At 44.8% G+C, this 22,511-nt stretch overlaps 2 protein-coding genes across 3 annotated transcripts; one reads left to right on the forward strand and one right to left on the reverse strand.

Annotated features, from left to right (window-relative positions):
* Positions 1-5,232: 5,232 nt before the first annotated feature.
* Zbtb3 (zinc finger and BTB domain containing 3) lies at positions 5,233-7,600 on the reverse strand. Its single transcript, XM_059248531.1, has 2 exons — positions 7,361-7,600; positions 5,233-7,112 (listed from the first exon to the last, which is right to left on the reverse strand). The coding sequence occupies exon 2, from the start codon at positions 7,058-7,060 to the stop codon at positions 5,507-5,509; it is 1,554 nt and encodes a 517-aa protein (XP_059104514.1). The 5' UTR covers positions 7,061-7,112; positions 7,361-7,600; the 3' UTR covers positions 5,233-5,506.
* A 7,457-nt stretch (positions 7,601-15,057) lies between these two features.
* Polr2g (RNA polymerase II subunit G) lies at positions 15,058-19,693 on the forward strand. Of its 2 annotated transcripts, none has more exons than XM_059248545.1 (8): positions 15,058-15,163; positions 15,377-15,486; positions 16,331-16,490; positions 18,150-18,200; positions 18,310-18,375; positions 18,461-18,532; positions 19,226-19,259; positions 19,476-19,693. In XM_059248545.1, the coding sequence occupies exons 1-8, from the start codon at positions 15,116-15,118 to the stop codon at positions 19,487-19,489; spliced, it is 555 nt and encodes a 184-aa protein (XP_059104528.1). In that variant the 5' UTR covers positions 15,058-15,115; the 3' UTR covers positions 19,490-19,693. The 2 variants fall into 2 exon arrangements, with proteins under 2 accessions (XP_059104528.1, XP_059104533.1); XM_059248550.1 differs by having other exon boundaries at positions 15,146-15,253.
* Positions 19,694-22,511: the final 2,818 nt, after the last annotated feature.

The raw sequence follows: 22,511 nt of genomic DNA on the forward strand, positions 1-22,511 counted from the left end.
ATATTGCTTATACTCAGATCATTAACATAGTATAACTTATTTGTCTTTAATCTATTCTGTTTTAAAACTTCTGAAGTAAATGCTTAGAATACTTGAAACCCTGTTTTTTTTTTTTTTTTTTTTTAAATCTAGAGTCAAGCACTTAAGTAGTTAAAAGTATTTAAAAACTCTCTGTCCTCATGCCAAAAAAGAACCCATGTGCTAGTGAGCTTTTTATGGTGTGTATGTATGTGTGGTACAGGATTTGAACCTGTCTTATACATGCTAGGCAAGCACCCTATCATTGAGCTACATAGTCAGCCCCAAAGTGGTTTTTTTTGTTTTGTTTTTGTATTTTGGACAAGGTTTGTGTAGCCCTGGCTGTCCATGTTTTAATTTTTAATAGATGCATTTCTAAAGTGTGTTCATTTTTCTGAAAGACATTACAATGTCTTCTTGAAAGAGTATCATAATAAAGCATGACAGAACGCAAGCCTCCTTGTCATCTGTCACTCTATTTTTGAGCTCAGGCCCTCACAGAGGAAGGAAACTACAAGCAAAGACAGTTATTGCTTAGTCTTGGAATCACCTGATAGGACCCTGGGGAAGCTGTGTTGCTCCTGGGTTCAGGGTGCAGATCTAGTGCAGTCCTGCCTCTCTGGGGTTCATCAGCCAATGGCTGCTTTGTCATTCTGTTTACTCTGTGGATTGTGTCTATGTCATGGGTGCCAATTAGTTTCTAAGACCATGTAGCAGGCCTCTACCATTATAAGTGGAGATAATAAGCATGTGTCACTCATTCGCTATCATGTAATCATAATACAACTATGTTTCTAGGGGTGGCATCGGTCTACTTTATTAATAACATCCCAAACTCTGCCAATATACTACTCTTCTTTGTTCCTCCCTATAATTTAAATAATACATTCATCAAGGTACAACAAAAGGCTTACTACCAAATAATCTAAAAAATCCAAAGACAGAACTAAGTAAAGTAGAATATTTTCTTTATCATCCAAGCTTCTTAATTTGCTAAACTTAGCTTATGCCTGTAATCTCAGCACTCAGGGTGAGGTGAGGCAGGAGGATTGCTATGAGACTATATACTGAATTTCTGACTAGATGGGCTTCCCTAACAAGATCATGTCTTAAAAACTCAAAATAGATGGAAAAAAAATTCCTATACTGGTTTGGCAAAATCTTGTCATGGTGAATGAATCCTGTCACAATTGGTTAGTCAGAGACCCCTTCTCTTTGGAGTTTCTTCTTAGTAAATTTCCATGTACAAATCTCAACACTACCTCTCAATTATAAATATCCACTTGTCTTTTTGGAATCAGGTCCAATCTGTGTCTACAAGTTAATTTAAAATCTTTGTCATCATGCATGTTTCACTTTTTGTTTTGTTTTTCAAGACAGGGTTTCTCTACACAGCCCTGGCTGTCCTGGAACTCACTCTGTAGATCAGGCTGCCCTTGAACTCACAGATTCTCCCACCTCTGCCTCCCAAATGCTCTAATCCTGGCACATGTTTCACTCCTTTGGAGCTGGTTTTGCTTTCTGGTTGTTGTGAACAAATTTGATATTCAATTAAGCTGTCTACTACATCAGTGAGGGAAAAATAAAACTGGTATTCGCAATCCATCTTAGAAATTTATTTTGCTGATCATTTTCTTAGCCTTCCTAAGAGATAACATTAACCTGGTGGTCAGACATATATGGCAACTTTTATTTTGAAGTTCAGTTCCCCACAGAGACTTTAAGGAACAAAAAAGTAGACAAAGGAAGGTAACTTGACTCAGGTCTTGAAGAGATCTGACAAGCCTACATCTTGAGTCAGCCACAGAGGATCCCTAAACATCTGTGTTCAGAAGTTTGTGGAGGGAAGATTTGAAGATTTTGAATGGAGAGAAAGCCTTTGTGATGTGTGTGAAGGATCACACATAAATGGCAGTTTGAGACTGTATCCCCCAAATTGAGACCCACCACCTTCATAGTTTTGCCTCAAATTCTATTTACATATTACCTATATTAGTGTTTAGTCAATATGTTAAGGGTGTAGCTTTGTGACAGAGCTCTTGCCTAATACTGCCCCAAAATGATTTTAATATATTTTTAAGTTTTTAATGTCTCTGTAGCCTTTGCTGCCCTTGACATCATGGGAATCCTCCTGTGTCAGTCTCCCAGGTGCTAGGATTATAGGCATGAGCCAGCACATCAGCTATATTCTTTACACACTGGTTCTTCTTCTTTTTTTTTTTTTTTTTTTTTTTGGTTTTTCGAGACAGGGTTTCTCTGTGTAGCTTTGCGCCTTTCCTGGAACTTACTCTGTAGCCCAGACTGGCCTCGAACTCACAGAGATCCGCCTGCCTCTGCCTCCCGAGTGCTGGGATTAAAGGCGTGCGCCACCACCGCCCGGCTTGGTTCTTAAGTTGCCCAGGCTAGCCCAATCTACTGAGCTCAAGTGAGCCTTCTGCCTAAGCCTTTGAGGTAGCTAGAACTATTGGCAAGTGCCAGTCATCTTTAAAATTGGAGGTGTATTTACTTATTCATGGGTTTTTTTCTTTCTCCTTCTGTTCTAAGAATGGAATCCAGGGCTTCCTACATGCTAGGCACATATTCTCCCACTGACTCTTCAGGTAAGTATTGGCCAAAGGCTGCGACCTGACTAGCCCAGTAGTGCCTGTTACTCAGGCTGTTTTAGAGAATCCACATCAGTTCCGTAAGGACAATGTTCCTTACTTTGAGGAACTTATATTCTAAGGCAACATAGTTTTGTTGTTCTTTTTTTTTTTTTTTTTTTTTTTTTTTTTTTTTTGAGACAGCGTTTCTCTGTGTAGTTTTGGAGCCCTGGCTGTCCTGGATCTTGCTCTGTAGACCAGGCTGGCCTCGAACTCACAGTGATACGCCTGCCTCTGCCTCCCAAGTACTGGGAGGCAACATACTTTTTTCAACACAGTCCCCCTTCCCCCCCACTTCTTTAAATGAGAAATCAAAAACTATAAAACTCACCCTCTTGAAGGGAACTAGTTCTTACAGGCTTTTTGCTATTTACTGTAGGAAAACTGGAAAAGGTGCTCCACTCACCTAGAATACATTTTATTATTTTTATTTTGCCCTTTCTTGGAGGAATTAAGGCAAGAATACATTTGCATAAATACAATTGGTAGACAGTTACTCTAAGGAATGTGAGCTGGACCTGGTTGGACATACAGTACTGTAAGACTAAGGCAGAAGATCTAATTTCAGGCTAGCCTGTTGTACATAGCAAGACCCTGTCTCAAAAGACCAAGGAGGTAGGCATAGTAGTACATGCCTATAACATCAGAACTTGGGGCTAAAGGCAAGTGGATCAGGAAGGAGGGCAAGTTCAGGGCCAGACTGGGCTACAAGAGACCCTGTCTCCAAAAAGGGAAGGGAGGAAGGATCCAAAGAGGAGGAAGAGGAGTGTGACAAGTATACAATTTATTCTTCATTACGGGGAAGATGGGTCTTCCTTTTCCCCTCAGATTAGCTTCCTTCACCTGCCAAGTGGCTAGGATTATCAGTAGCTGCCATTGTACTTGTACCCAGCTTTAGAATTTTCTCAACAGCAAAACAAAACAAAAAACCATCAACTCTTGCTTCCCATAATGCCTCATCAAGGGAGCTTTCTCTGGCCAGATCTTCACTGTTAAGTCTCCTTCTATCTCAAAAACAGCAGTGGCACAGCTGGAAGAGCTTAGTCCCCAGTGTGACACAGACCCCAGAGGAGGGCAAAGAAGTCAAGAAAGCCTGCTTTTATTTTGACCTTTTTCAGTTTTCCTTCCTGCTTGATTTGCATTTAGGGCTTTGTGTGCCAAGAGAGGATGTTTGTAGGGCACCTGGCTAATCCGCTCTACAGCTCCACTCTTCACAGCCTGGGAAGTTGCTTCATTTACATTGAGCTCTTTCCCATATCCTAACTCAACACTTCAAACTCTCCTTTTTTACTATCTCTATTGCCAGAAACTACCTATATAACTTTGTGAGTGCTTCAAGCTTTTTAGGCTGCTGTTATCACAACTCTACTTTCTTTTTGGAGTGCTAGGGATCAAACCCCTAGGGTCCCAGGCTAGGTGAGCAATCAGTCTCCAGTCCCACACTTTGGAAGTAAGGGTCTTAGATGACTATAAAATTCTCATGGGGTTTCCTGCCTTAGCTTTCCCAAGCAGCTGTCATTTCAGTTCCTCCTCAGGTATTGAAAATCCCATAAAAGTCCCTCTCACAGTAGAGCATACTGTTTTCTCTCACCAGTTTCTCATCTTCAGAGACCTCAATTCAAATTCACAAAAAGGCAAAAATTTCCAAGTTATCAGTACAGTGTCTGTTGTCAAAACACCCAACCAAAGATACTTCTAGGTCCAATGCAGAAGAGACAAGGTAAGGGAACAAAGCCGAGCGCTCAAAAGAATAAGAAAACAACTTCTGGGGCTGGAGAGATGGCTCAGTAGTTATGATCACCTGCTGTTCTTTAAGAGGACCCAGGTTCAATCCCCAGCACCCACATGGTGACTCATAACCATCCATAACTCCAGTTCCAGAGGATCCAATGCCCTCTTGTAGCCTCAGCAGATAACAGGCATGCATGTGCCACACAGACATACATGGAGCCAAAAACCCATACATATAAAAGAATAAATTTTGGTTTGTTTTTCAAAACAGGGTTTCTCTGTGTAGCCCTGGCCATCCTGGAACTCAGAGATCTGCCTCTGCTTCCCAGTGTTGGGATTAAAGGTATGCGCCACCACCTCATGGCAAATAAATGAATCTTTAAAAGAAAGAAGGAAAACAACTGGTTGTTGGCTAACTACCTGCTTTGAACATTATTATGAACCAGTTCGGTTCCATCACGATTATTATCTGGAGTCACTAGCCAAGTTCAAATCCTAGCTTTCTCCTTAACCAGCTCTATGACCCTAAACAAATGAATGAGTCCTCCTGAGTCTCAAGTTTCTTTGTATCTGAAAGGGGGTGGAGCTAATACTCCCCAGAAGTTGTCAAGAATTAAATGAGTACATGAAGTGCCCAGTATAGCCCAGAACACGCAAGTTCAACTACAGTAAACCATGTGTAAGATTCCCTATTTGCACTCTCTTCCTATTTCACTTTTTGCCTCATAAGCAACCAGACCCACATGCTTACCCAATGCAGGTGTCAAATAAAAGACCTAGAGGGCAGACATGAACACATGCAGACTTGTGGAAGAAACCAGCCAACACCAGTTCAAAGGGATAATTTCACTGCTAGTTTTATGTTCCAGAATGTGAAATGAGAAGCAGTTACACCTCAGGAAAAATTCCCAGTGCCCTTGGAGAATCCTGGCTGACCTGCTCTGCCCCATAATGTCCTGCTTATCTGGCTGGACAAAGAAAAGGGTAAACACCTTCAGCTTGGGAAGAACCTTCATTCTGCCACCCCGTAGGAATGATGAGATGCCTCCAACCTTCTCTGTGGCCATCTTAACAAAGTAAGAGCAGGCCTGGCATCGGTTCATGCTCCCCAGATGTTAATTTTTAGGACCAAGTACAAAATCTTTGGGTGGTCCTCCACCACCACTGCTTTGTCTCTCTGTTGTTTGGGAGCCAGAGAGGGGCTGCACCCCTAGAATGGAGCTAGCCTCTGGGTCTGGTTTGCTGCGTTTGGCCAGGTCCTCATTGTGAGCCTTTCGGATGTGGCGGTAGAGGTCCCCTGACTGTGTGTAGCTGCGTAGGCAATAGCGGCATTCATAGGGTCGTTCTCGTGTGTGCACGGTGGCGTGTCGTCGCAGTGTATAAGAACACGAGAAGGTCTTTCCACATGTCTTGCAGGTGGGAACATCCTCTGTAAAACCCCCAAAGCTCCCTGGAGCTGCTTCATACTCAGGAGGGTAAAGTGGCTCATGCAGGGCCGGTGGTGCAGGCAGGGGTGAGGTCACCAGTCCTCGATGATATTGCCCTGGACCTGGCAGCAGATGGTACGGTAGATGAGATTCTGGAGGCAGGAAGTGGTCGCTCGGCCCCATCTCCTCTAGTCCTGTTGCCCCCGGCTCCTCAAAAGTGTCTGGCTGTGAAGGCTGTCCCCCGTACATTGCACCTCCAGATGGGAACAGCCCTTCAGGTCCCTGAGGCTGTTCCTCTGACAAGTCAGTTTCCTCATCAGAGATCACAATAGCTTCTACTTTCACCTGGACCAGTTCAGCTTCAACTGGGGCTGGAGGCTGGGATAGAACTGGGGCTGGAGCTGGGGGCGGGGCCGGAGCTGGAGGATAGAAGCCTTGCAATGATCCTCCAGTATCCCTTGGTTCCACCACCCTCAGACTCTCCGGAACCACATCAAGAGGAGTCAAGGGCTCCACTGAAACTGCTGGAAGGCCAGAAGAGAAGTAGTTTACAGGAATGGTCTCTGTAGAGCTACTGGGGCTGGCAAGAGAGACAGAGACGTCAGCCACTGGTGGGGGAGGTGCTCGCAGATGTGGTGAGTCAACTTCCATGCTAGGTTGTGTAGTGTCAGCTCCACCAGACACTGGTGGCTCATCTGCCGAATGAGCAATAGGTAAGGGAGTGGCTGGACCCTTCCATTCCTCTTTGCTCCAGCGGGCTGACTGCTCAACAGATGCCAGTAAAGGCTGGGGGCCACGAGAACTGCCTGACAAAAACTCCATACTGGCAGGATTGCTTTCCTCTTCCTTCTTGGTACTGTCTGCCTCTGCCAGAGCCCGGGCTTGCAACCGTTGTTTACACACCTTAACGATGTCATTCATGTGCAAGTAGCTGGCAGCTGCCAGCACATCTTCTAGAGGGGTATCCCCCCTAAGCGCCAGCTGGCCAGCATACATGAAGTCCAGAAGCAACCCAAAGGCTGGGGCTGTGACAATCTCATTGTGAATACACACCAGATCCCTCTTGTCCAATTCCCGCTCCTTGTAGAAAAGCTGAAAGAATGGGCTGCAGGAAGCCAGCACAGCCCGATGGGCCAAGAACTGCGTGCTACCAACCATCACAGTGCAGTCACAAAGGAAACCCTGGGACCGTTGCTCCCGCAGGCTCTGAAGCAGCTGCTGACTGTGTTCTGGGAACTCCATAGCACCCCAAGAAGGGAAGGGTGCCCAAGAAAAGTTCCCCACCAAGAGCTCCCTGGTAAGAAAAGACAGTGAGTTAGGGCAGGTAACTTCCACAGCAACCTCCACGTCAGCCCTTAACTAGGGCTTGCCACCCAAGGCCTCTGGCAACACATGCCCCCCAAACCATGTTTCAGTTAACTGCCCTTCTTTCTCCCAGGTCACACCCAAAGATCTGTTGGCTCCGCCCCCCAGACCTAACCTTAGGAATCGTCCCCGCCCCTATTCGAAAAAGCCCTGCCCCCGGAAGTCCCGCCTCCTAACCAGCCTCTGCTTCCTCGGTCCCAGCCGGTGCCTTCCAGTGACTCATCCAACTAGGACTGTCTTTCGCGCCCAAGCTTTCCCGGGCGATGCCTTCACGCCCCGGTCCCGGAACTTCCTGCGCCTCTCCCTCTCGCATTCCAGGGATAAGGACTCCCAGCGTAGGAACTAGAAGAGAAAGCTGAGCCCTCACCCACGACCTAGCAGCCACCAGGAAAGCTCCGCCCCTTCCCACCTTCGCTGTCCTAATTGGCTCAAGCTTGCCCTCTCCCGTCGTGGATTGGCTCACTGTGCACTGCCCCGCCCCTCGATAACCGGCTTCTCCAAATGGGCAGTCTCTGCCATCGTTCAGGCGTCGAGGCTCACGATTGGTTGTTGCTCCTGTCCTAAACTTTTCCTCCTCGTCCCGCCTTCTTTGCCCCAGAGCCCTCAGGATTGGCTGAATTTCTTCACTTACCTGTTTCCCGTGGAAAGATTACGCGCCTGGATGGGGCGCGAGGTTAGCACCTGCGCAGTGTATGCGAGAGTAAATAACGCGTTCTTGCGGCAGAGTTCTTAGAAGGAGAGACACAATAAACTGGTGTGTAACATGTAGGCCCAGGTCTACACCAGACTGCCGAAAACAGTGGGCGGTAACTTTGTGAACTTCCTCAAAAATTCCAGCATCCCCCACTATTTCCAGGCTCAGTAGTGGTGTCAGGGAACTACCACTTCAATTTACACCGTAGGACTTATGGTGAAGATGATGGACTGTCCTCTAGGCAAGTGCCAGTAAAAAGGACAGGAGTTGGACAGAATCTAAGAATGTCTTGGTTGTTATAAATCTCTTCCCTAAGATCTCAATGATAAACCAAGGTGCTATGCCATCAAAGCTCACCCTTGGGCTCCAGTGAATTTATTGGACTTACTCATAGAGCATAGGTGAGGAATTACTTACAGGAGTGTGGATAAATCACCCCAGAAGCCCCACTGGAAAGTGTTTAGCCAGCATAGTATTAGCTTTCCGATAGCCTCATAGATGGAGCCCCCTACCCAAGTCACCCTCCACCTACATATTTTAGTGCCTCCTGGAGATCCCAGGCCAAGCGCTATTAGGGAAGAATTGTATACAACTGGTTGAGGGGAGTAGCTGGATACTCAGGTGAGGGTCCCTTGACAGTCCACAACCTCTCCTCCTATAAGGTTAAGTCAATAGTCAGCAAGCCCAGCTGAGGTGATGTTCTACCTGCAGACCCAGCCAGAGTCCTGAAAATGACGTCAGTTTGGCTCTGAGGACAGTCTTGTGCGGTCTCCTTATCCGCATGTGGTGGTGGTATTTACAATACCAGTAATTCAGAACACAGAGCATCAGAATTTCAAGGCCAGCCTGAACTACCTAGTTCCAGGACAGCCTGGACGACATAAAACCCAGATGTAGGTGGTATGCACTTCTAATCCCAGCACCTGGAAAGCAGAGGCAGGCAGAACTCTGTGAGTTAAAAGCCAGCCTAGTCAATACAGTGAGTTCCAGGCTGGCCTGAGCTGCACAGTGAGCCCTTCAAAATGAATAGTCCCAAGAATGGAGGGCTTTTTTTCTTTCTTTCTCTTTTCTTTTCTTTTTTCTTTCTTCCTTCCTTCCTTCTTTCCTTTTTTTCTTTTTCTTTCCAGTGTAGCTACTTCTTTTGTGCTTGAAATAGAATGCCCCCATATAGCCCAGTCTGACCTGGAACTTGGTATGCTCCTGCCTGTACCTCACCTTCTGGAACTGTAGGCAGGTACCATCACAGCTGTCAAAGATGGTTACTGCTGGACAATTCTCCCCCAAACCTTTTTCCTTTTTTTTTTTTTTAAGACAGGGCCTCACTTAGCACAGGCTGTCCTCACATGTGCTATTGTAGCCAAGAATGACTTTGCACTCCTGATCTTCTTTCTACTTTCCAAATCCTGGGATTACAGGTGTTCACCACCCCAAATAACTTGAAAATTTTTTGAGAGCCCCTCGATTCCCAGAGGAAAGGGTTGTAGAGCAGGGTAATCCCTGTCTCTTGTCTGCCCCTGGCAAATGTGTATTTCACAAAGTTTTCAGGAGAGTGTCAGTACCTGTCATTCCACACCAAGCATCGCTTTGTGGCATGTAGTCCCAGGACTTCAGAAGCAAAGACAGGAGATTGTCAAAAGCTCATGGCAAGCCTAGTTTATAAAGCAAATCTCAGGCCATCCATGGCTACATAATAAGACCCTGTCCCCCAAAGAGGAATGACAGTAAGCCCAATGCATGCTTACTGGCCTGGAACTTGTACTGTACACCAGGCTGGCCTTGAACTCAGAGATACATCTGCATTTGCTTCCTGAGTACTGGGATTAAGGTGTGGACCACCAACACCCCAAGAGTAATCTTAATCTCTCACTTTTGCTTTCTCTCTTGCTGGGAATTGAACACAGGGTCCTACTTGCCTTGCTCATACAAAAAATGCCCTCTATAACTATTGTGTAGTAGTTTCCTCCAAGATAAAACATACTATCTTGCCGGGCGGTGGTGGCGCACGCCTTTAATCCCAGCACTCGGGAGGCAGAGCCAGGCGGATCTCTGTGAGTTCGAGGCCAGCCTGGGCTACCAAGTGAGTTCCAGGAAAGGCGCAAAGCTACACAGAGAAACCCTGTCTCGAAAAACCAAAAAAAAAAAAACAAAACAAAACATACTATCTTGGAGAGAGGTTCGTTGAGACTTAGGATGTGCTAAAGCAGTGCTTCTCAACCTGTGGGTCGAGAGCCCTGTTGTTCAAATCTTAGATGGTCTTTTAATAAAAAACCCAGTACCACATATAGGAGTAAAAGCTGAAAGATCAGAGAAGCAGAAAAAGCCACAGCCACCACCTAGTTCCTTACCAACTCCACAAATCCTCTGACTGAAATCCTCTGAGTCTTCACCCAAAATCATCTCAGCTGAACTGCTTTAGTTCCTGTTTCCTCATGACTTACATACCTTTCTTTGCCCAGCCATGTCATTTCCTGGGATTAAAGGTGGTGTGTGCTTCCCAGTACTGGGATTAAAGGTGTGTGCCACCACTGCCTGGCTCTGTTTCCAGTGTGGCCTGCTGTGGGATGGTCTGTATGTCAAATGTGTTGCTGATTGGTCAGTAACTCACAGAGATCCAAATAGATCTCTGCCTCCTGAGTGCAAGTATTAAAGGTATGTGCCATCACTGTTTGGCCTTTATGTCTAATCTAGTGGCTGGCTCTGTCCTCTGAAACCCAGATAAGTTGTATTGGGGTGCACAATATATCACCAGACATATCAGGTATTTTCATTACAATTCTTAACAGTAGCAAATTTTTTTGTTTGTTTGTTTGTTTTGAGACGGTTTCTCTGTGTAGCTTTGCACCTTTCCTGGAACTCACTTGGTAGTCCAGGCTGGCCTTGAACTCACAGAGATCCTCCTGGCTCTGCCTCCCGAGTGCTGGGATTAAAGGCGTGTGCCACCACTAACAGTAGCAAATTTACAGTTGTAAAGTAGCAACAAAAATAACTTTATGGTTGGAGGTCACCATAACATGAGGAACTTAAAGGGTCAAAGGATTAGGGAGGTTGAGAACCACTGTCAACTAAAGGGAAATGAAGCATTCTATCCTGCAGGTAAGCTCCTAAAATTAGGAAGGAAGCAACCTGAAACTGTTTAAATGTATTCGCCCTCTCCTTCCTCAACCTTATGTAAGTAGTAAGGACTGCTGATCCACACTCTCAGGTAAGTTGAGAGGCCTAGAAGAGGCTAGCAGAGATGCTTGGAAGAGTCTCAGACCAGCTAAGGTCCCTGGAATAGATACTCTTCAAATGTTTCAAATGTGGAAAGCCATCACTGATTCTGGGGCAGGCTTTTAGCGATATAGCTGTGAGTCATTTCTGCTTCTGTAAATAGCCCAAATAAAATGTGTTTGTCTACGAAGTTGGAATTTTGATTTGTACTTGATTCCTTATCTGGGAGAAAGTAGATGTTTGTTTAGATCTCCCCCGAAATAATGTCTCACAACAGTCACTGAGCTACAGTTGCTGTAGCCACAACATCATTTGTTTATTTGTTTATTTATTTTGGATTTTTGAGACAGGGTTTCTCTTTGTAGCCCTGGATGTCCTGGAACTTAGTATGTAGGCCAGGCTGACCTCAACTCACAAAGATCACCCTAGGGCATGGCTAGGCATGGCTAACATCTTTTATTTTTTTTTATAGAAAGTAAATATATTTGTCCAAACCAAGAAATGTGTAGTGCAAATAGAACAACAAAATGGTAGACAGATTCTTGCATTTGTTTCTGAGTTATTATGGTTTATTGTTTCGACTGAAGCATATAAAGAAAACCTGATCTCGGGGCTGGAGAGATGGCTCAGAGGTTAAGAGCACTGACTGCTCTTCCAGAGGTCCTGAGTTCAATTCCCAGCAACCACATGGTGGCTCACAACCATCTGTAATGAGATCTGGCACCCTCTTCTGTATACATAATAAATAAATAAACTTCCTTAAAAAAAAAAAAAGAAAGAAAACCTTATCTCACAGATAGGCAGTTTGAAGAGGATTTCCCAATCTCATGAATATTTCTTCTCCACACCACACTTTGAGAGCTCTTCTAAGCTCTGAGGTTCCATCTACATACTTTTCAGGCAAAAATGATAGTCTCTGGCAATGCTCTGGCTTTTTTTGGTCCAGATTAAACCTGAAACAGAAGAATATATATTAGTCAAAACACAGCTTTGGAACAGGTCAGTTGTTCATAACCTGAAAACTCAACCTTTTTTTTTCTAGGCAGAGCCCCTCTATGTCTATTTCTCCCTGGCTGTCCTGTAACTAGCTCTGTAGATCATGCTGGCCTTCCACTCACAGAGATCTGCCTGCATCTGCCTCCTAAGTAGTGGGATTATACTCATGTGCCACCACAATGGCTTGGCCTCCTATACTCCTTCTTTATACAGCCCTGATGAGAAGCCAAAGTACATCCTGAAAAACCAATGAGTTGATCTGGCTTGCTCACAGAGCATGGATGGGGCTCATTACAGGAGTGTGGGACTGAACTGGAAAGTCTTCATCAGGCATTTATTATTTCACCCAATATTGACTCTGTGTGTATTAAAATTTTTTAACGTTTAGAAAAGTTTTTTAACCGTCTCTGTGTAGCCCTGGCTGTCATGGAACTTGTTCTCTTCTCTAGACTGAAGTTATAGGGGTTGGGCTGCCATGTTTGTATTGGGACTCAAACCTGGATCCTTTGAAAGAATAACCAGCCGGGCGTTGGTGGCGCACGCCTTTAATCTCAGCACTCGGGAGGCAGAGCCAGGCGGATCTCTGTGAGTTCGAGGCCAGCCTGGGCTACCAAGTGAGTTCCAGGAAAGGCACAAAGCTACACAGAGAAACCCTGTCTCGAAAAACCAAAAAAAAAAAAAAAAAAAAAAGAATAACCAGCGCTCCAGCTGTTGAGCAATCTCTCCTGCTAACTTACCTTTATTTTTACTTTATGTGCATGGGTGTTCTGCCTGCATGTATGCCTGTGCACCACTTGCATGCAGTACTGAAGGAAGCTGGAAGAGGGTATCAGATGTTCTGGAACAGGTGTTACAGAAGGTTGTGAGCCACCCTGTGGATGCTGGGAATTGAACCCTGGACCTCTACAAGAGCAGTAAGTGTTCTTAACTACTGAACCATTTCTTCAGCCACTAAAATAAAATTTAAAAGTTTAAGTTCTTTTAAATGTGTGTAAATATTTCACATGTATGTATATATATGTGCAGCATGTGGGTGCCCAAGGAACTCAAAGAAGGCATCTGATCACTTGGAATTGAACTTGCAAATGGTTGTGAGCTGGGAATCAAACCTGGGTCCTCTATAAGAGCAACAAATGGCCGGGCGGTGGTGGCACACGCCTTTAATCCCAGCACTCGGGAGGCAGAGCCAGGCGGATCTCTGTGAGTTCGAGGCCAGCCTGGGCTACCAAGTGAGTTCTAGGACAGGCACAAAGCTACACAGAGAAACCCTGTCTCAAAAAACCAAAAGAGCAACAAATGATGATAATGAGTATTCAGAGACCGGTAATGTCTGGGGGGCACTCACCTACCTAAGACAGAGTGCCTGTGTGGCCTGGGCAGGCGTCTCCATGACGGGTAAGGTGACCTGGTGACGTCCCATGCAACCTAAGTCAGAAACTCATTTATTAGTAAAAGGGGCCCTGGCCCCTATTTTGGATAACTGTTGCCTTGCTTGCTGACCTTGACCTTGATATCCTCCCTATGCTAATTCCCTCCCCGGTTTCACCCTCCTGAATGCTTAAGGGAAGTTCCTTGTCTATGTATCCTGCATAATGGGCATTAACAGCTTAGATGCTAGATTGTAAAACATCGGTAGTGAACTTCTGCCCTCCGGGGTTCTCCCATTGTGCTGTAAGCCTGTATTTAAGACCTCCTCCCTCCTTCAATAAACAACATTCAGCATTAAAAAAAAAGAGTGATTGTAAAGTATCTCTACAATATTTGTGCTGATTGTATGTCTAAATGGTAATATTTAACACACACTTTGTTGAATAAAATACATAATTGAAATTAAAAAAAAAAAGAGCAACAAATGTTCTTTTTGTTTTTGATTTTCAAGACAGGGTTTCTCTGGCTGCCCTGGAACTCACTTTGTAGACCAGGCTGTCTTTGAACTGACAGAGATCTGCCTGCCTCTGTTTCCTAAGTGCTGGGATTAAAGGCGTGCGCCACCACTGCCTAGCACAACAAATGTTCTTTCCACTGAGCTATCTCTCCAGCTCTGCAAAATCAATTTTTAAAAAAGATATTACATTTTATTAATTATTTTTGGTGGAGGGGGGGTGTGCCTGTGAAGGTCAGAGGACTTGTGGGAGTCTGTTTACCTTTTCTACCAAGTAGGTTTCAGGGATTCAACTTTTGTTGTCTCACTTGACAGGACCTTTACCCTCAGAGACATTTCCCAGATCTGCACAATTAAAATAAAATTTAAAGCCAGGTGGTAGTGGCGGCTTTAATTCCAGCACTTGGGAGCAGAGACAGGGATCTCTGGTGTTCAAGGCCAGCCTGGTCTACAAAGCAGGTTCCAGGACAGCCAGAGCTGTTACACAGAGAAACCCCTGTCTCATAAAACCAAAAATAAGCTGGGCAGTGATGGCGCATGCTTTTAGCACTTGGAGGCAGAGACAGGCAGATCTCAGTGAGTTGAAGGCCAGCCTGGTCTACAAAGAGAGTTCCAGGACAGCCAGGACTGTTATACAGAGAAACCCTGCCTGGAAAAACCAAAAATAAACAAACAAATAATAAAACAAAAACCAATAAATAACTAAGTAAATCAGTCTTCAAATATTTGCTGAATGAATATACTTTGTTTTTGCTTTTTTGAGACAGGGTTTTTCTGTGTAGCCCTGGCTGTCCTGGAACTTTTGCTTTTTTTAGCACTTTGTTTCATCTTTCTTTAATAATGAACTCTTTTTGTTGTTGTTTTATGAGACAGGGTTTACCTACACAGCCCTGGTTGTCCTGGAATTCCGTGTACAGCAGGCTAGCCTCCAATTCACAGAGAAATGTCTGCCTCTGCTGGGTTTAAGGGGGTGGGGCACCAGCCACGCCTATAATAAACTATCTTTTTGTTTGTTTGGTTGGTTGGTTTGGTTTTTCGGGACAGTGTTTCTCTGTGTAGTTCGAGCTGTCCTGGAACTTGCTCTTGGTTGGTGGGAAGTGTGAGCGCTGATGGGCAGGCTTGAGGGGCGGGGCTTCATGGATCTCCGCCCATGACGCTAAGACTCAGTAAGATCCGCGGAAGCGACTGGGAAGCAGAGGTGAGACATCTGCAAGTGCTTCCGGTGAGGTTCTTGAGCGCGGAGTGCGGGGCTCTGAGGTCCACACTTCTGCGGAAGATGTTTTACCACGTGAGCTGGACGCGGGTGGCGGCGAGGGCAGGGGCAGGAGGAGCCAGGAGACCGGGAAGGACCGACTAGTCGCCTCTTGATCTCAATGCGTTTGGCCGAGTCTCCATCCCCCTTTCTCTGCAGATTTCCCTGGAGCACGAGATCCTGCTGCATCCACGCTACTTCGGTCCCAATTTACTCAACACCGTGAAGCAGAAGCTCTTCACCGAGGTGGAGGGGACCTGCACCGGGAAGTGAGTGTCGCGCTCACCGTGTTGTCTGCTGAATACACGGACAATGACCCTAGCCGTAACCCCTACCCAACTCCTCCTCCTCTCAGGGCTTGACACTCATTCTGAGGAACCTTTTCACCCTTCCAGGCACCTGTGGCAGCCTTTGGGCCCTCTGCAAAGTTGGATAACAAAATTCCATCCCTAATGTGAGCTCAGACAGTTATTATGCAGATGTTTTTGGTTTTTGTGATATCCTCACTGTGTAGACCAGGCTGGCCTCTAACTCAGAGATCTGCCTGCCTCTCAGTGCTGGAATTATAGGCTTCTGTCGTCACCACAGCCTTGTTTGTATTTTTTTTTTTTAAAAGATTTGTTATGTAGAGTTTACATATATGCCTGCATGCCTGAAGATGGCACCAGATCTCATTGTAGATGGTTGTGAGCCACCATATGGTTGCTGAGAATTGAACTGAGGATCTCTGGGAGAGCAGCCAATGCTCTTAGCCGCTGAGCTATCTCTCCAGCCCATTGCCATTTGTAGTTTTTTGAAAGACCTGTTTCACTGTGTTGTCTCAGGCTAGCCTGCGACTCTGAACAATTCTCCTAATAGGTGTATGTCAGCACATCTGGCCCTTCTTGGACATTTCTTGTACAATTATGAGAGCATCATTTGCTTTACAGGTACTGATCTGTGTTCTGTCTTTCTCTTGGCCATTGAGCTCTTTGAACAGAGGTTCCATCACACACACACACACACACACACACAAACACACACACACAAACACACACACTCAGACTGATGTTGCTGGTGGCTTTTTAGAGGATCTTCACATACAGTAGCTGTGTTATTTCATTCTTCTTGCAGGTATGGCTTTGTAATTGCTGTCACCACCATTGACAATATTGGTGCTGGTGTGATCCAGCCAGGCCGAGGTTTTGTTCTTTATCCAGTTAAGTACAAGGCTATTGTTTTCCGGCCATTTAAAGGTGAAGTGGTGGATGCTGTGGTCACTCAGGTCAACAAGGTAAAAACATTCATTGAAAGGTTATGGGGTGGTTCCTAAGGTCATGGTACAGTCCCCAGTCCACTTACTAATTGTCTTAAGTCTTTTATTGTTGTTGTTGTTGTTGTTAAGATTTATTTATTTATAGAGACAGAGTTTCTCTATAACCCTGGCTGTCCTGGAACTCGCTCTGTAGACCAGGCTGGCCTCAAAGTCACAGAGATCCACCTGCCTCTGCCTCCCATGTGCTAGAATTAAAGGTGTAAGCCACTACGCCTGGCTGGTTGGTTTTATTTTTAATTATCTGTACTGGTGTCTTATCTGTGTGTGAATATATGCCCATGGATGCTGGCACATTCAGAGGCTGCTAGGGTTTCAGGCTCCCTTAGAGCTGGATTGTGAGTCCCTAGATATGGGTACGAGGAACTGAACTCAGGTCCTTTGCAAAAGCTTTATGCATTCTTATATTTTTTTGAGACAGGGTTTTTCCGTGTAGCTTTGTGCCTTTCCTGGAACTCACTCTGAAGCCCAGGCGGGCCTTGAACTCACAGAGATCCACCACCTCTGCCTCCCAAGTGCTGGCATTAAAGGCGTGTGCCACCACTGCCCCGGCAGTTATGAGCTTAGCCTTTAACGGTTGAGCATCTCTTCAGTCCCTCTGGTCATTGTTTGGCCCTTCAGTTTCCTTACCTATCAAGTAATATTCCTCATCTAACTTGGGGGTCTTGTGAATTAACATCAGTAATCACCCTATGATAGAAGTCTTTATTGAGTAGTTACTGTGGACTGGTAATGTGCAAACTCCACCTTGACTTTTTCTTTCTCCACTCTCCTTGTCCCCAGAACTGAGGATCAAACCCAGGGCCTTAACACTTGTTAGGCAAGCACTCTACCATTCTGCTAAGTCCTCAACCCTAAGACTTTATTATTAGCAAGCAGGCAAATACTTAAACACAAAAAATAATGAAAAATAAAATAAAAATCTAAAGATGTTATGAAATATTTGTACACTGTGAAGATGTATTGCTGTGATTGGTATAATAAAAAGCTGAATGGCCAATAGCTAGGCAGGTAGGACAGGTGGGATTTCTGGGGAAAGAGAAGGTGAGGATGATGTAGGCACATGAATTATGCCAGCAAGACACCAACAAGACAGGGAGGGAGTCAGACATATAGAATGAAAGAAAGGTAAAAAGCCACATGGTAAAACATAGATTAATAGAAATGGGTTAAGTTATAAGAGCTAGTTAAAAACAAGCCAAAGCAGCTGGGTAGTCGTGGTGCACGCCTTTAATCCCACCACTTGGGAGGCAGAGGCAGGCAGATTTCTGAGTTCAAGGCCAGCCTGGTCTATAAAGTGAGTTCCAGGGCAGCCAGGACTGTTACACAGAGAAATTCTGTCTCGAAAAACAAAAAAAACAAAACAAAAAAAAAAAGCCTAGCTAAGGCCAAGCTTTCCTAAGTTATAATAAGCCTCTGTGTCGGTATTTGGGAGCTGGCTGGTGGGACAGAAAAAGACTTCTTACATAAAGAAATGAAAGGTTACAGTGAGAAAGAAATGAAAACGAATGCTACAATTCAGACTGTTATGAAACATGAATAAAAAGATTAGAAATCAGATAAAGGTGGAAAATTAGTCCCTGAAAGCCTTTGTAGTGTGATCACTCATTTTTCTCCTAGGTTGGACTTTTCACAGAAATTGGGCCCATGTCTTGCTTCATCTCTAGACATGTAAGTCTGTACCTACTCGGTGGGGCCCAGGAGGAGACACTATTCATGGCTATCTTCTGTTGACAAAGTCTTTTGAAGTGAAGTGCTAATCCTGGCCATTTCCTTCTAGTCCATCCCATCAGAGATGGAGTTCGATCCAAATTCCAACCCACCTTGTTACAAGACAATGGATGAGGTGAGTGAGAGGGAAGAGAGGATAAGACCTACTGAGACTTGTGGGCCTGAGTATGCTTGAGTACATGCTTCTGTCCATTCCACAGGACATTGTGATTCAGCAGGATGATGAGATCCGCTTGAAGATTGTGGGGACACGTGTGGACAAGAATGACATTGTGAGTCTCTTGCCTCACTTCTTGCCTGTACTGGCCAGGTCTGAAGCTATTATATGTTTGGTTGCTTGCTTGGTTGATTTTGAGACAGGGTCTTGATGATATAGCCCAAACTGGCCTGGAACTCATGATCCTCCTACCTCAGTTTTCCAAGTGGTAAGATTATTTTTTTTTTTTCCCAAGTGGTAGGCCAGTACCATCATTCCGAGCTGAGAGCTGTTGATTTCTTCTTTTCTTTTTTTCTGTCCACCATCCCCCCCTCCCACCCCCCAAGTTGAGGACCGAACCCAGGGCCTTGCGCTTGCTAGGCAAGCGCTCTACCACTGAACTAAATCCCCAAACCCATTCTTTTTAAAAAATTTACTATTTTAGTATTTTTTTAAAGTTGTATTATTTATGTGGATGTGTGTGAACACACACACTCACCACAGTGTGACAGTCAGCTTTCAGGTTCTCTCCTGCTGCTGTAGGTTTTGGGGATGAGACTCAGGTCATCAGGCTCGTGCAGCTTTTACTATCTGAGCCATTTCACTGGCCCAAGAGTTGTTGATTTCTTGCCATCCACAGTTGTTTGGAGTTTCTGTGCTATTTTTCCATGAAAAGGGAATGGATGACAGAAGGCTTGGACCGGGGTGGGGTGGGTAGAGGATATCCTTGCTTGCCTTGACCTCACCTCCCTTCTTTCCATTCTTACAGTTTGCTATTGGCTCTCTGATGGACGATTACTTGGGTGAGTGTCTGACATGGGTGCTGGGACTCTTCTGAAGAAGGGGTGTGCAGGAGAGGGGGGTGACTGTAGGATTTAATGTTATGTTAGAGACATAAAAAGTTCTCATCCTATTCTCTTGAAAGTCCAAAACATATGTCCTTAGGGTGGGAAATCTATAGTTTTGCTGCTGCTGGAGAGCTCGGTATCTAATTGATAATGTTTTTCCTGGTTTTATAGGACTTGTGAGCTGAGTAAGGGAGCCTCCAGCCTTGTTTGGTCCTGATTAGAGAACGTGACTTTCCTACTTGGTACACTGTCTAAAAGTTCAGTCTGGCTGCTGTTAGGGAGGCAAGGAAGGTCCCTTGTCCCCAGAAGACTGCGTGTGCTTCTTCCAGCTGAGCTGTGCTCTCAGACTTTTAATCTGTGTTCTAACCATAAAAGGTTTTTGGCTCTCATGGAAATGTCGTCTTCTCTTGGTAGGAATAAGAGCTTTATTATTATCGTTGTTATTTATTTGCTTTTGAGATGGGTTCTCATATAACCCGTGCTAGCACTTGTACTACTGTGTACCCTAGGCTGGCTTTGAATTCCAAGTGTAAAGATTGTGGTTGTACAAGGTCATTCCTGGTTTATTTTAAGGGCTGTGGGGCCAGTTGCTCAAGGATTGCATCTTACATAATATGGCCCCAATGTTAATTGTGTTGAGGTTCAGAAACTAAAGAGCTGATGCTGCTGGGTGTGGTGACTCATGCCTTTAATATCAGCTCTAGGGATCTAGAGACAATCAGATCTACAAAGAGTTCCAGGTCAGCCAGGACTACACAGTGAGACCCTATCTTAATAATCACAATCATAACAACAACAATAAAAAAGCAAATAAATTAAAATGCTGAAGCGTCCAGAATGATGTCAGAACATGGTAAAGAAAGGCACTATGGGGGCTGGAGAGATGGCCCAGCGGATAAGAGCACTGGTTGCCCTTCAGAGGACCCGGGTTCAATTCCCAGCTCACAACTGTCTGTAATTGAGTCTTTTACAAAAGTTATACAGGGCCCAAAAAAGAAACCTTCACTGATTTCTTACAAAGATTGACTTCAGCAGTAAATAGAACAATAACACATTCAGAAGCTAGACAAATAATAGTTGAATCTCTGGTTTTTGAAAATGCTAATGCATAATGCAAAAGGATAATTAGGCTGTTAAAGGCAAAAGATCAGCACCCTTGGAGGAATGGATCCGAGATACAATCAATATTGACTCTCATAATCATGATCCTTGGATAGGAGAAGTGATTTCTAGAAGTTTGAAGAAAAACAGTAATGTCAAATGTTTCAATTGCTGTAAACAAGGTCATCTAAAAAGGGATTATAAACAGGGCGTGCTTAGAAACAATGTTTTCAGGGCAGGGGTGGCGCACACCTTTAATCCCAGCACTTGGGAGGCAGAGGAGGTAGATCTCAGTGAGTTTGAGGCCAGCCTGGTCTACCAAAGAGAGTTCACCAGGACAGTCAGGGCTATACAGAGAAACCCTGTCTGGAAAAACAAAACAAACAAAAAACAACAATAACAAAAAAACAAACAAAAAAACAGAAACAATGTTTTCTCAAGGTATAATCCCAAAAGAATGCCCCTCCCTTCTGGATTATGCAGGTGTGGCAAAGACAGACGTTGGACTAATGAATGTAGCTCAACAAGTGACAGACAAGGTAATCCTTTGCCTTTGCCACTGGGTAAGGCCCTGAGGGGGTCTCTGGAAGCCTTATGTCAAATTCTGTTCAGTCCAGTTGTGAGCTGCCATGTGGGTGCTGGAAATTGAACCTAGGTCTTCTGGAAGAACAGTCAGTGCTCTTAACTGCTGAGCCATCTCTCCAGCCCATTTTAAATATTTTATAATCATTATATTTATGCATGTGTGTCTGCAAGACTGCAGATGTCTGCAGAGAGGCCAAGGTGTAGGATTCCCTTGGAGCTGAAGTTGAAGGTGGTTGTGAACCACTGACATGCATGTTTGGGTAGAGTAGTAAGTGCTTTTAACTGCTCAGCCCCATGGAAGTTAGCACCTCTTGAATTGGCCCCAGGATAGTCATTAAGTGCTTTGTGCCCAAAACATACAAATTCCTTTAACACATTATGTCACAATTCCATGAAATAGACTTACAGTGCTTTACAACCTTGTGAAACTGATCAGAGAAGTGAACTACTGTGTCTAAGGGCATACAGGTAATGATATAATGGAACTGGATTTTTGGTTTTGAGATAGGACCTCACACTGTACCCCAGGCTGGCCTTGAACAGATTCTCTTGCCCCATGCTCCCAAGGTTGTAATGACATGAATGCACCAACATGCCTGTCTAGTGTCTGAAATAAAGCAATTTCTTTTTCCTTTCGTTTTTTTGAGACTGTCCTGGAATTTACTCTGTAGACCAGGCTGGCCTTAAACTCAGAGATCTGCCTGCCTCTGCCTCCCAAGTGCTGGGATTGAAGGGGTGTGCTGTCACCACCACCTGATTAAAATAAAGCATTTATTTGTTCCAGGCATTAGGTATCAGGGGAGTGAGAGGATGCTTCTGTGCTGGGGACCATGTTGGTTGCCCAGTAATGTACTGGCTGAATGAATTCACCGAAGACCAGACTGATACAAATGGAAGATTTAATGAGAGATATCACCAAAGTGGGGGTTGGGGTGATTCAAGGGTTGCACCTGACATAATGTGTCCCCAGTGTTAACTGGGGAGAGAGGGAGAGATGAAAAGCTCTTTATAGGGTTTAATGGAAATTTCTTAGGTCTCATCCAGTGGGATACCTGTGGGGGCTCTTACTTGGTTAGTTGACTTGACATATAGCCGAGGACTAACTTTTACAGTGTCGGATGCCTACTCTTGGGACTGGCCATCTGTCCAAACAGGCGTGTGTTATGAGGAGCCAAACTTGTGAAAATGTAAATCTGATCATTAAAGGGTAGAATTCTCTGTATAGTATTAAGATGCCTTAAGGTAAAGGATAACCAGGGCTTGTTAAGGTTAACTGGCTCGAGGCAACAGGGCCCTTATCCTGAGCTCAGGTCCCCTTTAGTGCCGAAGTAGCTTTGTTCTGAGGACAGAATGTCTCAGCAGTGATCCATCCCAGATGGCATCCACAGTAACCACCTTTTGTCTGTGGTAAATGTGGATCTCATTACCGCCTTCCTGAGCCCTTACCTCTATTCCAGATGGGAGCAAATAAACTCCAGGCAGATTATATACAGCCTCACTAGATCTGATATTGCCCTGACA

Source organism: Peromyscus eremicus, chromosome 1 (genome assembly GCF_949786415.1).
Source record: "Peromyscus eremicus chromosome 1, PerEre_H2_v1, whole genome shotgun sequence".
In the NCBI taxonomy this organism is placed as follows: Eukaryota; Metazoa; Chordata; class Mammalia; order Rodentia; family Cricetidae; genus Peromyscus; species Peromyscus eremicus.

Coding starts and splice junctions, on each gene's coding strand:
- Zbtb3 (XM_059248531.1), bottom strand. CDS start 7,060: ATGGAGTTCCCAGAACACAGTCAGCAGCTGCTTCAGAGCCTGCGGGAG.
- Polr2g (XM_059248545.1), top strand. CDS start 15,116: ATGACGCTAAGACTCAGTAAGATCCGCGGAAGCGACTGGGAAGCAGAG. Junction 15,487..16,330: donor GAGGGGACCTGCACCGGGAA/GTGAGTGTCGCG, acceptor TTCTTCTTGCAG/GTATGGCTTTGTAATTGCTG. Junction 18,533..19,225: donor GTGTGGACAAGAATGACATT/GTGAGTCTCTTG, acceptor CCATTCTTACAG/TTTGCTATTGGCTCTCTGAT.